Here is a 15,157-nt window from a genome sequence, read left to right on the forward strand (position 1 = left end):
TGTGTTTGTGACAGGAACACAATGTCCGCTGCATCTCTGGAGCCGCCGACTGGCGTTGACAGTGAAGGAATGTTGTTGCTGCGATAACAAGGGTCTCTAGCAACATCAGCTTCTGTAAAGTCCTCAGTGTTGATGGATTAGGGCCAGCATGAATGTCGGTGAATTTAAAATGTATACAAAATTGTTATGGTTTAAAAATGTCAGTAACTTTTTCCAGAGTGAATTATGTAGGCTGAAGTGCCTTGAAACGATCGTTCCCTATCCCCTATATAGTGAACCGTCTAATCGTTCCCTATCCCCTATATAGTGCACTGTCTGATCGTTCCCTATCCCCTATATAGTGCACAGTCTGATCGTTCCCTATCCCCTATATAGTGCACAGTCTGATCGTTCCCTATCCCCTATATAGTGCACCGTCTAATCGTTCCCTATCCCCTATATAGTGCACAGTCTGATCGTTCCCTATCCCCTATATAGTGCACCGTCTAATCGTTCCCTATCCCCTATATGGTGCACCGTCTGATCGTTCCCTATCCCCTATATAGTGCACTGTCTGATCGTTCCCTATCCCCTATATAGGGCACCGTCTGATCGTTCCCTATCCCCTATATAGTGCACTGTCTGATCGTTCCCTATCCCCTATATAGTGCACCGTCTAATCGTTCCCTATCCCCTATATAGTGCACCGTCTGATCGTTCCCTATCCCCTATATAGTGCACTCTGATCGTTCCCTATCCCCTATATAGTGCACCGTCTAATCGTTCCCTATCCCCTATATAGTGCACCATCTAATCGTTCCCTATCCCCTATATAGTGCACTGTCTGATCGTTCCCTATCCCCTATATAGTGCACCGTCTAATCGTTCCCTATCCCCTATATAGTGCACCGTCTGATCGTTCCCTATCCCCTATATAGTGCACCGTCTAATCGTTCCCTATCCCCTATATAGTGCACTGTCTGATCGTTCCCTATCCCCTATATAGTGCACCGTCTAATCGTTCCCTATCCCCTATATAGTGCACCGTCTGATCGTTCCCTATCCCCTATATGGTGCACCGTCTGATCGTTCCCTATCCCCTATATAGTGCACCGTCTGATCGTTCCCTATCCCCTATATAGTGCACCGTCTGATCGTTTCCTATCCCCTATATAGTGCACCGTCTGATCGTTCCCTATCCCCTATATAGTGCACCGTCTGATCGTTCCCTATCCCCTATATAGTGCACCGTCTAATCGTTCCCTATCCCCTATATGGTGAACCGTCTGATCGTTCCCTATCCCCTATATAGTGCACTGTCTGATCGTTCCCTATCCGCTATATAGCGCACCGTCTAATCGTTCCCTATCCCCTATATAGTGCACTGTCTGATCGTTCCCTATCCCCTATATAGTGCACTGTCTGATTGTTCCCTATCCCCTATATAGTGCAGCATCTGATCGTTCCCTATCCCCTATATAGTGCACTGTCTGATCGTTCCCTATCCCCTATATAGTGCAGCATCTGATCGTTCCCTATCCCCTATATAGTGCACTGTCTGATCGTTCCCCATCCCCTATATAGTGCACAGTCTGATCGTTCCCTATCCCCTTGAAGCAAACACTGCGTATTGTTATGGCCATTGTAATTGTAAAATCAAGCATTTGATTATTATATCAAATAAATACATATACCAATGATATATTTTGATTATGACACTATATTTATTATTATGGTTTCAGGTTGAAATTTCACCTCTTGATATTTTTTTCAAGCATTAATGTATGAAAATGATATAATCACAATGATTGTTTTGAAACAAACAGACAAATAAAACAAATTGGAATAAAATGCATATAGATGCACATATATCTAGTGTTCATCCATTTGGCCATAGACATCATATTCCTTGTAGAGCAGGAAGTTCTTCAGTGCCGGGGGGAAAGGAGCGGCGCTCATGAACTCTGGGTCATTCAGTCTCCTCAGTGTCATGTGTCTCCTGATAACCATCCTGACCTGGTGTTTCAGAGGCTGTGGGGTCCCTATAGCACACAACAGACGTTAATTAAAGGTGATCGTCACGCAGGTTTGGAACGACATGAATGTGAACTGAAGTGTCTCACTGAGGACGTCACAGATGTTGGGCCACTCGTCCCGTCTCTCCAGGATGCGTGTCAGTTTGGAGCAGATGTGTACGTGACTCACGTAATCCAGGAGTGTTTGCACCACCCTGCCAGCCAGGTGAGCCATCCATGACACACTAATGAACTCGCAAAACTTCAAAACACACAACAGAGCATAGTTAGGCCACATGTAAATACCAAGCGACTCCTCCCGAAGTCTAACTATCTCTTGAAGTTGAAGCCAATACGGAAGTAATGTAAACTGCAGTTCATCGTCTGGCCACTAGAGCGGCTCCAGAAGGAGCAGAATCTCATTGAGCTCATGTTAAAATCCCCAACTTTACAGCAGAATAAAGCATGTTTACAGTCTGGTACAAATTGTGGTTTTGGTCTATATGGCTAATTTTGCCCTTCATGACGACTGTGAGGGTGGTGAATTTTTTTATCTCATTCGTTTACGTTTTATAAAGCCTTAAAGTTCTGCATAATTAAGGGCGTGGTTACTTTGAGTGACAGGTGGAAAGCCATTTATCCGCCTTCTATAGTCATTGCGTCACCTAAGCTCTGCCCACATCCCGCCTCTTTGCCCATTTTCTGTTATTCGGGAGTGACATGCGATGACTCGCTCGCAAGATGGCGACGCCCAGCTCGACCCTACTTTAAGCTTTTGAACGGCTTATCGGAATCCTATGGGTGACGTCACGGACACTACGTCCATATTTTTTACAGTCTATGATAAATACACAAAAAAGAATATCTAAGGGCCGATCATTAGGGATGAATTATGACCTCTTGTTGCTGTGATCTCAATAAAATGCCGTAGAAAATCCATCTCTTTAGCCTAGAAATCTAGTAGCACCCTAGCGGCAGCAAATCTAATCTGCCGCGAGTGTCGTCTAGCAACTCTCAATACCCTTCTGAGCTGTAAACGCCAAACTCTGGTCAGGCCAATCACATCGTGTATAGAGTCGGTGGGCGGGGCTTAACATAATGACGGCCGAGTTGCGTTTGCGTGCTTCTAGTAAACACAGAAACTGGCAAACGGTGGTCTTTCGAATCAGCTTTGGCCGTGACTCTGGAAGACTTGGAGTTAAGCTTTTCTCTGAGAAAAGAACAAAGAACGGCACTGAAGTCATTCTTAAAAAGGGAAGATGTGTTCGGAGTTTAGCCGACCGGATACGGCGAATGTTTAATCTGTAAACTAGCTCTGCTGCACCTTCGTTGCTCTGGTTGGTGTAGCGCTATCCTATCGCGTGCAGAGGGAGTTTGAAAAACAACCGTTTATCCAATGGTGAGTTTCCAGACCAAACATCTTGATGTGGGTCAGGCTTGTCAGGCTAACATCTCTTTAGAAGAAGAATAAAACTAACAGCACATTAATTGCAACAATGCATTCTATAATATTATGCACGCTGAAGTGGAGCAGTTCAGATTAGGTTTCAAGATCCCAAATGTGATGAAAATTTGTAGTTTTTTATCATTTTTTACTTCATCAGAATGGCACGAAATTTGGTAAAGGTTTAGGGTCTAAACCTTTACTAAAATAACTCATAGACATGATTCGAAAAGGTTAAATGATCCTGAAGAATAGTCACACTTGTGTTCCTCACGGTCAAAAATGAGCGCATTGGAAATGAATGGGTGACGAATTTCATCTAGTGGAAGCGTTTGGTACTGCACACAAACAAAATCTGACTGAACGCTCATTTATTGAGAAATCCGCCTTAAATTTGGAACACAACTTGTTTAGATTTATCTTTGGTTTGCTCACAGTTTTAGAGTAAAACTTGTTTTGGAAAATATATGTTTCCACAATTTAAAATTCACTATTTTCATTTCAGCAATAATCTGCTGAGAGGTCTAACTGAAGTCTGTGCTACAAAGATTTATACAAAGGAAATTACATTTTTCCATTTTTTTAAAAAGTGAATGAATGGGTTATAACTACTGTACAAATATAATTTAGCATCATAAAATCCCCTATAAAAGGTGAGGTGTGATTTAAATGTTCATGTAGTTCTTGTTTACGCTGGTTTCAGGCGGTTAGTGAATAAGACGCAGGTTTTGGTGCATGCCGAAGTGGTGTGATTGTTAGCGAATCCAGTGCATTGTTTCTTAGTTTCAGACATTTTCAGTGTGTGTGTCTGCGTGAGGTAATCGGAGCTGCTTACATGAGCTCTTGAAGCTCCGCCCTCTTCTAGAAGGGGGCGGGGAGCAGAAGCTAATTTGCATTTAAAGGGACACAAATGGCACATTTTTGCTCACCCTCAAAAAGTGACAATTTTAACATGCTATAATAAATTATCTGTGGGGTATTTTGAGCTAAAACTTCACATACACACCCTGGGGAGTTATACATCTTGTAATAGGACCCCTTTAAAGGGTTAGTTCACCCAAAAATAAAATGTACGTGTTTAATGACTCTCCCTAATGTCGTTCCACACCCGTAAGACCTCCGTTCATTTTATATTTAGTCCGAGAGCATATGCAAGTGTATGCACACTATACTGTCCATGTCCAGAAAGGGAATAAAAACATCATCACAGTAGTCCATATGAGACATCAGTGGGTTAATTAGAGTCTCTTGAAGCATCCAAAATACATTTGGGTCCAAAAATAACAAAAACTACGACTTTATTCAGCATTGTCTTCTCTTCCGGGTTCCTCAAATAAAGATTCAAACGGTTATGAATCAGTGAATCGATCAATGATTCGGATCGCCAATGTCATGTGATTTCAGCAGTTTGACAAGCGATCCGAATCATGAATCAATACGGTGATTCATAACCGTTCTAATCTTTATTTTAGGAACCCAGAAGAGCAGACAATGCTGAGTAAAGTCGTAGTTTTTGTTATTTTTGGACCCAAATGTATTTTGGATGCTTCAAGAGACTCTAATTAACCCACTGATGTCTCATATGGACTACTGTGATGATGTTTTTATTCCCTTTCTGGACATGGACAGTATAGTGTGCATACACTTGCATACGCTCTCGGACTAAATATAAAATATCTTAAACTGTGTGTGAAGATGAACGGAGGTCTTACGGGTGTGGAACGACATTAGGGGGAGGAGTTAATGACAGACATTTCATTTTGGGGTGAACTAACCCTTTAATATAACTCTGATTGTGTTTGGCTAAAAGAAGAAACTCATATACACCTACAGAAGGATAGCTTGAGGGTGATTAAATCATTTTTGGTCAACTAACCCTTTAAGCTGGTTTTCAGGTGGTTGCTGAATAAAACGCATGTTTTGGTGCATGCAGAAGTCGTGCAATTGTTTAGTAAATCCAGCCAATTTTCCAGACCCCAAATATGATGCTTACGGTCACTTTGTTGGGATTGCTTTTGATTTGGTATGGCTGGTTTTGAATCTCTCTCCATGTGTATGTCGTCGCAGGTTTGTCATGATGACACTCAAAGCAGCTTTCTGCATGATAGCCATTGTTCAGCAGCAGACGCAGCATCATTTCATCTTTGAGGCAGTATTGCAGCGCCGTGGGAAATCTGGTGTCACAGATGACCGAGAAGACGCAGTTGACATCCGCCCCGTGGGCCAGAAGAAGCCTCACCAGCTCGTGTTTCCCAGCTCGGACCGCCACCAGGAGGCAGCGCAGAGGGTCCAGGTCCGGTTTGGCACCAGCTTTCAGAAGCATCTCGGTGCAGGTGACGTCTCCATTGCAGATGGCGAAGTACAGCGGGGTCTTCCTCATGTCACCGTAGTTTTCTGAGATATGGCCCCCCAAGATTGGGTTGACGTCGAAGCCTTTTTTGATGAGCAGCTCGAGACAGTCGGCATGTCCCCCGTCTGCCGCTGAATGAACCGGACTCATACCAGAAAGACGGATGGCCCTTTTAGTGGTGATGGGAATGAAGGTCCTCAAAGCCCTGTAAATAGAGACACATACACTCTCAGAAAAAAGGTACAGTGCTGTCACTGGGGCGGTACCCTAAGGTACAAAACTGAATAGGTACTAATACGCCCTCTTAAAGTACTGATATGTAACATTTAGGGGTGGATGATGTACCTTTTTACTTTTGTACCTTAGGGTACCGCCCCAATGAGAGCACTGTATCTTTTTTCTGAGAGTGTAAGGTTTGTATCATGGCGGAGATGATGTGAAGTTTGATATTGATGTGCATGCTCTCACAGGTAGTGCCCTTCGTAGGCTGCGCGGTGAATTGGCAGCTGAAAGCAAAGGCTGGCTACATTAGGACTGGCACCGTGTTGTAAGAGTAGATTAATACAGTCCAGGTTCCCAGAGCCTGCGGCGTCATATAACACACTGTCTCCGTTTGAAGCTTGTGCGCTGGCGTCGCCCCCTAGAGGTGAAAGCAAAGGCATTCATTTTAGGGAGAATCGAGCTGAAAATACCTTATTGTTGTTTCACAGACAGGGCTTCGATTAAGCCAGGAATAGGCGTTAGTTTAATTAGGGCATTTATAAATGAGCATTTGAAACAGTATTACTAATGTGCATCTTGAGACAAAATAATGGCACTGACATATTTTAAGATGTATATCAGTGGAAGTTGCACTCAGGTTAAAAAGCTCAAACATGCATTTTAGTCTGCTTAAAGGGATAGTTCAAGGAAAAATGAAAATTAGCCCATTATTTATTCGCCCTCAAGTCATCCTGGATGTATGTGACATTCTTCTTTCAGACGAATACAATCAGTTATATTAAAAATGCCCTGGCTAATCCAAGCTTTATAGTAGCAGTCCATAATTTAAAGCCCAAAAAAGTGCATCCATCCATTATCAAAAGGGTTAACAAAGGCCTTCTGAAGCGAATCGATGGTTTGTGTAAGAAAAATATCCATATTTATAACTAGATAAAGTAAAATATCTAGCTTTATGTACTGCCTTATATATTAAACGTACGGAAAAAAAGCATAATTGGTGCGATGATGATGTCGAGTGTAGCGTAAGCATTTTTTAACTGCGAGAGGCGTTTACTTTCTTCATAAGGTGAATACAGAAGGCTTTTATTATGGATGGATGCACTTTTTTGGGCTTCAAATTTTGGGCTGTGATTAAAAAGCTTGGATTAGCCAGGACATTTTTAATTTAACTCAGATTGTATTCGTCTGACAGAAGAATGTCATGCACACTGTGGCTGATTTTTACAGATTTTCACCAAATTTCAGTCAGATCATCTTCAGACTGTGCGGACACTTAGTATTGGATTTTGTGTATAATAGACAGGTTTTTGTATAGTGACTCAAATGACTCGGAGGATGTTTCTCTGCAATGCTTTAAATATTGACACCAAACTTTGCATGTCATTTCACTATGACCACAACACATCAGTATGGTCACAGCGCCACCTGTTGGTAAAAAGTGATAACATTAAATCTTTACTAGAGACTGTATTGATGTTTCATGCATTTTGCCTAAAATCATCCTAATATGCTTTTAATTGTTCATTGGAATTGGAATGGAATTGCTCTGCAGAAAATGCTTTTCTTACTTAGTATTTTTGTCTTGTTTCTAGTCAAAATATCACAAAATTCTTACATTAAGAAACCTTTACTAGACAAGTACAAATTATTGTCTGAAAAATAACTAAAAATTAAGAGAGTTTTTGCTTAAAATAAGCTAAAGAATCTGCCAGTGGGATGAGTAAAATAATCTTGTTTTCTGTTTGAATTAAGATTATTATTCTTACCCCATTGGCAGATTATTTATCTTATTTTAAGCAAAAACTCTCTTCATTTTTAGTTATTTTTTCCCAAAACAAGACACAAATTTTTACTTCTCTAGTAAATATTTCTTAGATAAATGCATGACAAATCATCAATACAGTCGCTGAACGGAGATCTTACGGGTGTGAAACGACATTAGGGAGAGTCAATAAAGACATAATTTAAAGGGTTAGTTCACCCTAAAATGAAATGTATGCTATTTGTCATCTTAGTAAGCTTAATACTTCAGATACAGGTGTAGAGTTGACTGTGTTTATGCCTGACGTACCATGTTGGATGAGGATTGCCAGAATGTCTGGATGGCCGTACTCTGCAGCGATGCCCAGCGGGGTGACCCCGTGCCCGTCCCGTCCCGTCACCTTCCCCCCGTGTCTCAGCAACAGCATCAGGATGTCCACACAGCCCACTTTACTGGCCTCATGGGTGACCGTCCACTTCCTCAGACACACCTGCTCCACTAAAGCGCCTCCCGTTATAAGTGTATGAACCGTATCGTAAGAGTTTGACCTCACGGCTGCAAAGGGAAACTCAGGATTATGATCCTGATGCCTACACTCTGGGTAAAAAACAACCCAATGTTGGGTCAAATATGGACTAACCCAGCAATTGGGTTGTTTTAACCCAGCGATTGGGTTGTTTTAAGCAAATATTTAACCCAACCGTAGGGTTAAAACAACTCAATCGCTGGGTTAAAACAACCCAATTGCTGGGTTAGTCCATATTTGACCCAACATTGGGCTAAAACAACCCAGCATTTTTTAGCGTGTATAGTATAAGAACTAATGCAAAAGCAGAAACAGTGTTTTGTTATGCCACATTTTTAATACGCTTGTGCAGAAACGCAATACACTTTCTTGCACAAGTCAGGGAGCCTATTTGAAAACCATAAACTTGTTTAATTTAGTAGGTACAGGATAATGTGCAACTCAGTGAGTGTGTCAAAGATATATAAGCATGCATTCATTCATACATACTTAAATGCATACACACATACACATGCATGCATACGTGCATATACACACACACATACATGCATACACACAAACACACACATATATATATAAATGCGTACACACAAATATGCACACATGCATACATGCATGCATACGTGCATATACACACGTATATACATGCATAGACACAAAAATGCATACATGCACACATATATACATGCATACATACACACATGCATATTTTAATGCATACATACACGCATATATACATAATGTTGGTTGAACTTAAACAAGTAAGTAACCTGATTGCCTTCAAATTTTGAGCTTATTGAAATGAAAGATTTGAGTTGATGCAATGAAGGAAACTGGTTTAATAAATGGAAAAAAAAGTATTATTGTATCTGACCCATATAAAAAATGTGATGAATCATTAAAAAAGCACAATTTGGCATGTTTCACTGTGTCATTACAAATAAAACACACACATGTACCCAATATGCTTACAAAATCTATCAATAGTATGTGAATAAAGGCTGTCGATTCCCAAAAATGTTTATTGTATTAACTCACATTTTTAATTTGAGTGAACTCAAAATGTTAAGGCAACCAGGTAACTTATTTTTTAAATATTTTTTTACGGTGTACATGCATATGCATGCATACTGTATACTTACACACAAATATGCATATTTTATTAAAGCCAATTTTTTATTTTTTTGGGATTTGGGGTGAAATTTTGAAATCTTTAATTTCTTAATATGGAAAAAAGGACATTTGAATTGATTTTCAATTAATTTACTCTACAACAGAAAATATATATATCTGCTTAATTGCTTGCAAGAGACGAGACTTCTTTAATGTGTCTCTTGTGTTATTGAGTTACCCAGGAGCAGCGGGGACTCATTCCTGCTGTTCATGTTGTGTGGAGATGCTCCGTGTTGGAGAAGAGCCTTCACGTTCTCCACGTGTCCTGCTCGAGAAGCCAGAGTCAGAGCCGTGTCTCCATCGGCCGTCGTCTCCTCCATGCTCAGCTCATGGGATGCTGTGCAGGACACGTGTGTGTGTGTGTGTGTGTATACACCATTAGCTTATCAAACTAACTGTAACTTGTGTGTTTAAACTAGGGATAGTTCACCCAAAAATAAGAATGTGATGTTTCTCTGCTGATCTCCAGGGCATCCAACATGTAGGTGTGTTTGTTTCTTCAGTAGAACACAAATGAAGATTTTTTTACTCAAACGTTGCTGTGTGTCGGTCATATAATGCATGTGAATGGGTAACAATTCTATGAGAGCAAAAGAAACATGCTTAGACAACATGCACAAAAACCCTGCTGCTCCTGACGACACATTGATATCTTAAAGGGTTAGTTCACCCAGAAATGAAATGTCTGTCATTAACTCCTCTCCCTAATGTCGTTCCTCACCCGTAAGACCTCCGTTCATCTTCACACACAGTTAAGATTTTATATTTAGTCCGAGAGCGTATGCAAGTGTATGCACACTATGCTGTCCATGTCCAGAAAGGGAATAAAAACATCATCACAGTAGTCCATATGAGACATCAGTGGGTTAATTAGAGTCTCTTGAAGCATCCAAAATACATTTGGGTCCAAAAATAACAAAAACTACGACTTTATTCAGCATTGGCTTCTCTTCTGGGTTTGTGTTCAATCCTCAAATAAAGATTCGAACGGTTATGATTCAAGATTTGGATCGCGTGTCAAACTGCTGAAATCACGTGACATTGGCGATACGAATCCCGAATCAATCTGCTGATTCACAACCATGAATAAAATCGTAGTTTTTGTTATTTTTGGACCCAAATGTATTTTGGATGCTTCAAGAGACTCTAATTAACCCACTGATGTCTCATATGGACTACTGTGATGATGTTTTTATTCCCTTTCTGGACATGGACAGTATAGTGTGCATACACTTGCATACACTCTCGGACTAAATATAAAATATCTTAAACTGTGTGTGAAGATGAACGGAGGTCTTACGGGTGTGGAACGACATTAGGGTGAGGAGTTAATGACTGACATTTCATTTCAGGGTGAACTAACCCTTTAAGATATCAATGTGTCGTCAGGAGCAGCAGGGTTTTTGAGCATATTGTCTAAGCATGTTTTTTTTGCTCTCATAGAATTGTTACCCATTCACATGCATTATAACTGGCAGACTGCAACGGTTTAAGTTAAAAATCTTCATTTGTGTTCTCCTGAGGAAACAAACACACCTATACATTGGATGCACTGGGGGTCAGCAGACAAACGTCACATTCTCATTTTTGGGTGAACTATCCCTTTAACACAGGCACAGGTGTGCTCACCCATGAGGACGGCGTCCAGCACGCGGGCATCAGGCTGGACAGACGCTCTGTGCATCGGCAGCCAGCCTCGGCTGTCTCTCTCCCTGTAGCCATCGCTGTACTTGTGCAGTTTCCTCAGTGCCAACACATCACCTGGATAATATTATATGATATGCATCATATACACATCAAGCCATTGCATAATCAGAGCATTGATATTTTAGATGATCGGCCGTGCATGTGAAGTACCTTGATCTATAGCAGATACAATCTTGAGGTTTTCGTCCCTGGCTGATTCTAAAGTGCTGCATGAGACAGTGATATATGCTTGAAATTAATCAAAACTGCATTGTGTGTGTGTGTGTGTGTGTGTGTGTGTGTGTGTGTGTGTGTGTGTGTGTGTGTGTGTGTGTGTGTGTGTGTGTGTGTGTGTGTGTGTGTGTGTGTGTGTGTGTGTGTGTGTGTGTGTGTGTGTGTGTGTGTGTACTGTACCTTTGCGGTTCATTGAGAACAGAGTAACTGCAAGCGTCTTGGAGGCTCATTTGAATGGCGAACTCAATGAGCTGATCTTCATCCGTCTCTTCTGTGTAGTCCATTGTGTTTCAGACACACAAACTCCCAAAGAGATCTTCAGTCATGCAGACGGATTAGAAAACGTGAACGTTTTTGATAACCCAATCAGAAGAAATGTCACGCAGCGCCGCGAAACACCGACTGAGTTTGTTTTTGCACGCCCTGAGGGATATATTTAGTCCTGACCTGCTTTCTCTGGACACTTTGAGAATGCGGGTCACTGACGGGCAGGAGGGCTTGGTTTGCGGCCCACAAACACACACAGTGTTAAGTCAGAAAAACCGCACAAGTCTGATATAAACACACGTGACCTGAATGAGGATTATTTCATGTTTCTTCTGTAATGTGCAGGTACTGTTGCCCATGTTAAGTCTAGGAGCCTAATAAATGTGACTGATTTGTGTTATTGTTAGTAGTTCTGGAACAAACCGTTTTGTATTTGATATATTTAATGCAAAAAGATGTAAGAAACCACTAAAATATGGAATGTTACGAAATGAATTCGCTCAAGTGGTTAAATGTTATGTTTTAATGACGAGGCCTGAGTTTGAATCCCGCTATTCTTTATGTTAGTTGTGGAAGCAGGGCGGGGCCGAGAGCTGTGGGGGCGGAGCGAGTGTTGATGAGCATCGCTGTGCACCACGTTAGGTTTTATGTTGTGTTTTGTATTATGTTATGTTGTGTTATGTTTATGTGTTATGTTTTATATTGTTATGTTGCGATTGATTTGATGTTATGTTTTGTGTTTTATGTTGTGCTGTGTTTTGTTTTGTGTGTATGTTATTTATGCTTTGTTGTGTTGTGATATGTTGTTGTGTTGCGTTTTGATATGATTATATGTTATGTTATTATGTGTTGTGATTATGTTTATGTTATGTTAAAACATGCTTATGTTATTTGTTATGTTGTGTTGGGATACGTTTTATGATATATGTTTATGTTGTTGTGTTTTAAATAAAAATAAAATGTAATGTTGTATTTTGTGTTATGATGTTGTGTTCTGATGTTGTGTTATGATGTTGTGTTTTGTGTTATGATGTTGTGTTATGTGTTATGATGTTGTGTTATGATGTTGTGTTATGATGTTGTGTTTTGTGTTATGATGTTGTGTTATGATGTTGTGTTTTGTGTTATGATGTTGTGTTATGATGTTGTGTTCTGATGTTGTGTTTTGTGTTATGATGTTGTGTTATGATGTTGTGTTTTGTGTTTGTATGTTGTGTTTTGTGTTATGATGTTGTGTTATGATGTTGTGTTTTGTGTTATGATGTTGTGTTCTGATGTTGTGTTATGATGTTGTGTTTTGTGTTATGATGTTGTGTTATGATGTTGTGTTTTGTGTTATGATGTTGTGTTATGATGTTGTGTTATGATGTTGTGTTTTGTGTTATGATGTTGTGTTATGATGTTGTGTTTTGTGTTATGATGTTGTGTTTTGTGTTATGATGTTGTGTTATGTTGTGTTTTGTGTTATGATGTTGTGTTATGTTGTGTTTTGTGTTATGATGTTGTGTTTTGTGTTATGATGTTGTGTTATGATGTTGTGTTTTGTGTTATGATGTTGTGTTTTGTGTTATGATGTTGTGTTATGTTGTGTTTTGTGTTATGATGTTGTGTTTTGTGTTATGATGTTGTGTTATGTTGTGTTTTGTGTTATGATGTTGTGTTTTGTGTTATGTTGTGTTTTGTGTTATGATGTTGTGTTATGTGTTATGATGTTGTGTTTGATGTTGTGTTCTGATGTTGTGTTTTGTGTTATGATGTTGTGTTTTGTGTTATGATGTTGTGTTTTGTGTTATGATGTTGTGTTATGATGTTGTGTTTTGTGTTCTGATGTTGTGTTTTGTGTTATGATGTTGTGTTATGATGTTGTGTTATGATGTTGTGTTTTGTGTTATGATGTTGTGTTCTGATGTTGTGTTATGATGTTGTGTTTTGTGTTATGATGTTGTGTTTTGTGTTATGATGTTGTGTTATGATGTTGTGTTTTGTGTTATGATGTTGTGTTTTGTGTTATGATGTTGTGTTTTGTGTTATGATGTTGTGTTTTGTGTTATGATGTTGTGTTATGTTGTGTTTTGTGTTATGATGTTGTGTTTTGTGTTATGATGTTGTGTTTTGTGTTATGATGTTGTGTTTTGTGTTATGATGTTGTGTTATGTGTTATGATGTTGTGTTTGATGTTGTGTTCTGATGTTGTGTTTTGTGTTATGATGTTGTGTTATGATGTTGTGTTTTGTGTTATGATGTTGTGTTATGATGTTGTGTTTTGTGTTATGATGTTGTGTTATGATGTTGTGTTTTGTGTTATGATGCTGTGTTTTGTGTTATGATGTTGTGTTATGATGTTGTGTTTTGTGTTATGATGTTGTGTTATGTGTTATGATGTTGTGTTTGATGTTGTGTTCTGATGTTGTGTTTTGTGTTATGATGTTGTGTTATGATGTTGTGTTTTGTGTTATGATGTTGTGTTATGATGTTGTGTTTTGTGTTATGATGTTGTGTTATGATGTTGTGTTATGATGTTGTGTTTTGTGTTATGATGTTGTGTTATGATGTTGTGTTTTGTGTTATGATGTTGTGTTATGATGTTGTGTTTTGTGTTATGATGTTGTGTTTTGGGTTTGGATGTTGTGTTTTGTGTTTGTATGTTGTGTTTTGTGTTATGATGTTGTGTTATGTTATGTTGTGTTTTGTGTTATGATGTTGTGTTATGTTGTGTTTTGTGTTATGATGTTGTGTTTTGTGTTATGATGTTGTGTTATGTTGTGTTTTCTGTTATGATATTGTGTTTTGTGTTATGATGTTGTGTTATGTTGTTTTGTGTTATGATGTTGTGTTATGTGTTATGTTGCTGTGATATGATATATGTTTATGTTGTTGTCTTGTGATAGGTTTATATGTAATATTGTGTTATGTTGTGTTGTTGTTGTGAGTTATGCTTTGTTTTATGTTTAACGCATGATAAAGTGTCAATTCCATGAGTCTCACGCTGAATTGGCAGGTTTATATAGTTCATCAAAAAGCACATACGGGCAAAAATAGTTCTTTTTAAAAAATTTACGTAGAGTGCCGCTTTTTAGACAAATGCCATGAAGATAGTGCGGTAAATGTGTAGGCCTACACCACCTTTACCACTGTCTGTAAGTGCATATGATTTGACAGATGAACAATGAACTTATGAAGCAGCTTTATATCACTTTTTCTCTGTAGTCATTCTCTGTAAGGCAGTGCATGAAAGATATGAAAATGATCCATGCACTATACAAATGCTGTGCGTCAAGCTAGATTAGACCACCTTATCTTCTTAAATTCAAATGCAAAGGTTTCTGTAAAGGTGGCCTTATGATATTTTCATATATTGTGCTTGTTGTGCTAGAATCACATATAGTTTCTATCACTATATAAAATGCACATTTAAGAACTACAAAACATCAACGGCGCGTCACACAAATCCCTCCGTGTCAAATCGAAGACACGGAAATCGTTCCTAGTGCGCATATAC

At 39.3% G+C, this 15,157-nt stretch overlaps 1 protein-coding gene across 2 annotated transcripts; it reads right to left on the reverse strand.

The window, feature by feature from the left end:
* Window positions 1-1,717: 1,717 nt before the first annotated feature.
* On the reverse strand, window positions 1,718-12,067 carry asb15b (ankyrin repeat and SOCS box containing 15b). 2 transcript variants are annotated; one of them, XM_067428099.1, is made up of 9 exons: window positions 11,572-12,065; window positions 11,329-11,384; window positions 11,101-11,232; window positions 9,650-9,808; window positions 8,082-8,327; window positions 6,257-6,428; window positions 5,432-5,993; window positions 2,103-2,256; window positions 1,718-2,021 (listed from the first exon to the last, which is right to left on the reverse strand). In XM_067428099.1, the coding sequence occupies exons 1-9, from the start codon at window positions 11,673-11,675 to the stop codon at window positions 1,852-1,854; spliced, it is 1,755 nt and encodes a 584-aa protein (XP_067284200.1). In that variant the 5' UTR covers window positions 11,676-12,065; the 3' UTR covers window positions 1,718-1,851. The 2 variants fall into 2 exon arrangements, 1 of the variants encoding a protein (XP_067284200.1); XR_010899637.1 differs by lacking the exon at window positions 1,718-2,021 and having other exon boundaries at window positions 2,133-2,256; window positions 5,315-5,993; window positions 11,572-12,067.
* Between the last annotated feature and the right edge of the window lie 3,090 nt (window positions 12,068-15,157).

The sequence above is a fragment of the Pseudorasbora parva genome, chromosome 20 (assembly GCF_024679245.1).
Source record: "Pseudorasbora parva isolate DD20220531a chromosome 20, ASM2467924v1, whole genome shotgun sequence".
NCBI lineage: Eukaryota > Metazoa > Chordata > Actinopteri > Cypriniformes > Gobionidae > Pseudorasbora > Pseudorasbora parva.

Excerpts from the sequence above, each read along its gene's own strand:
- asb15b (XM_067428099.1), bottom strand. The coding sequence starts at position 11,675 with ATGGACTACACAGAAGAGACGGATGAAGATCAGCTCATTGAGTTCGCC. Across the intron at positions 6,429-8,081 it reads GGCAATCCTCATCCAACATG|GGGGCGACGCCAGCGCACAA; the intron begins GTACGTCAGGCA and ends TTTCACCTCTAG. Across the intron at positions 2,257-5,431 it reads GCAATCCCAACAAAGTGACC|TTTTGCGAGTTCATTAGTGT; the intron begins GTAAGCATCATA and ends TGTGTTTTGAAG.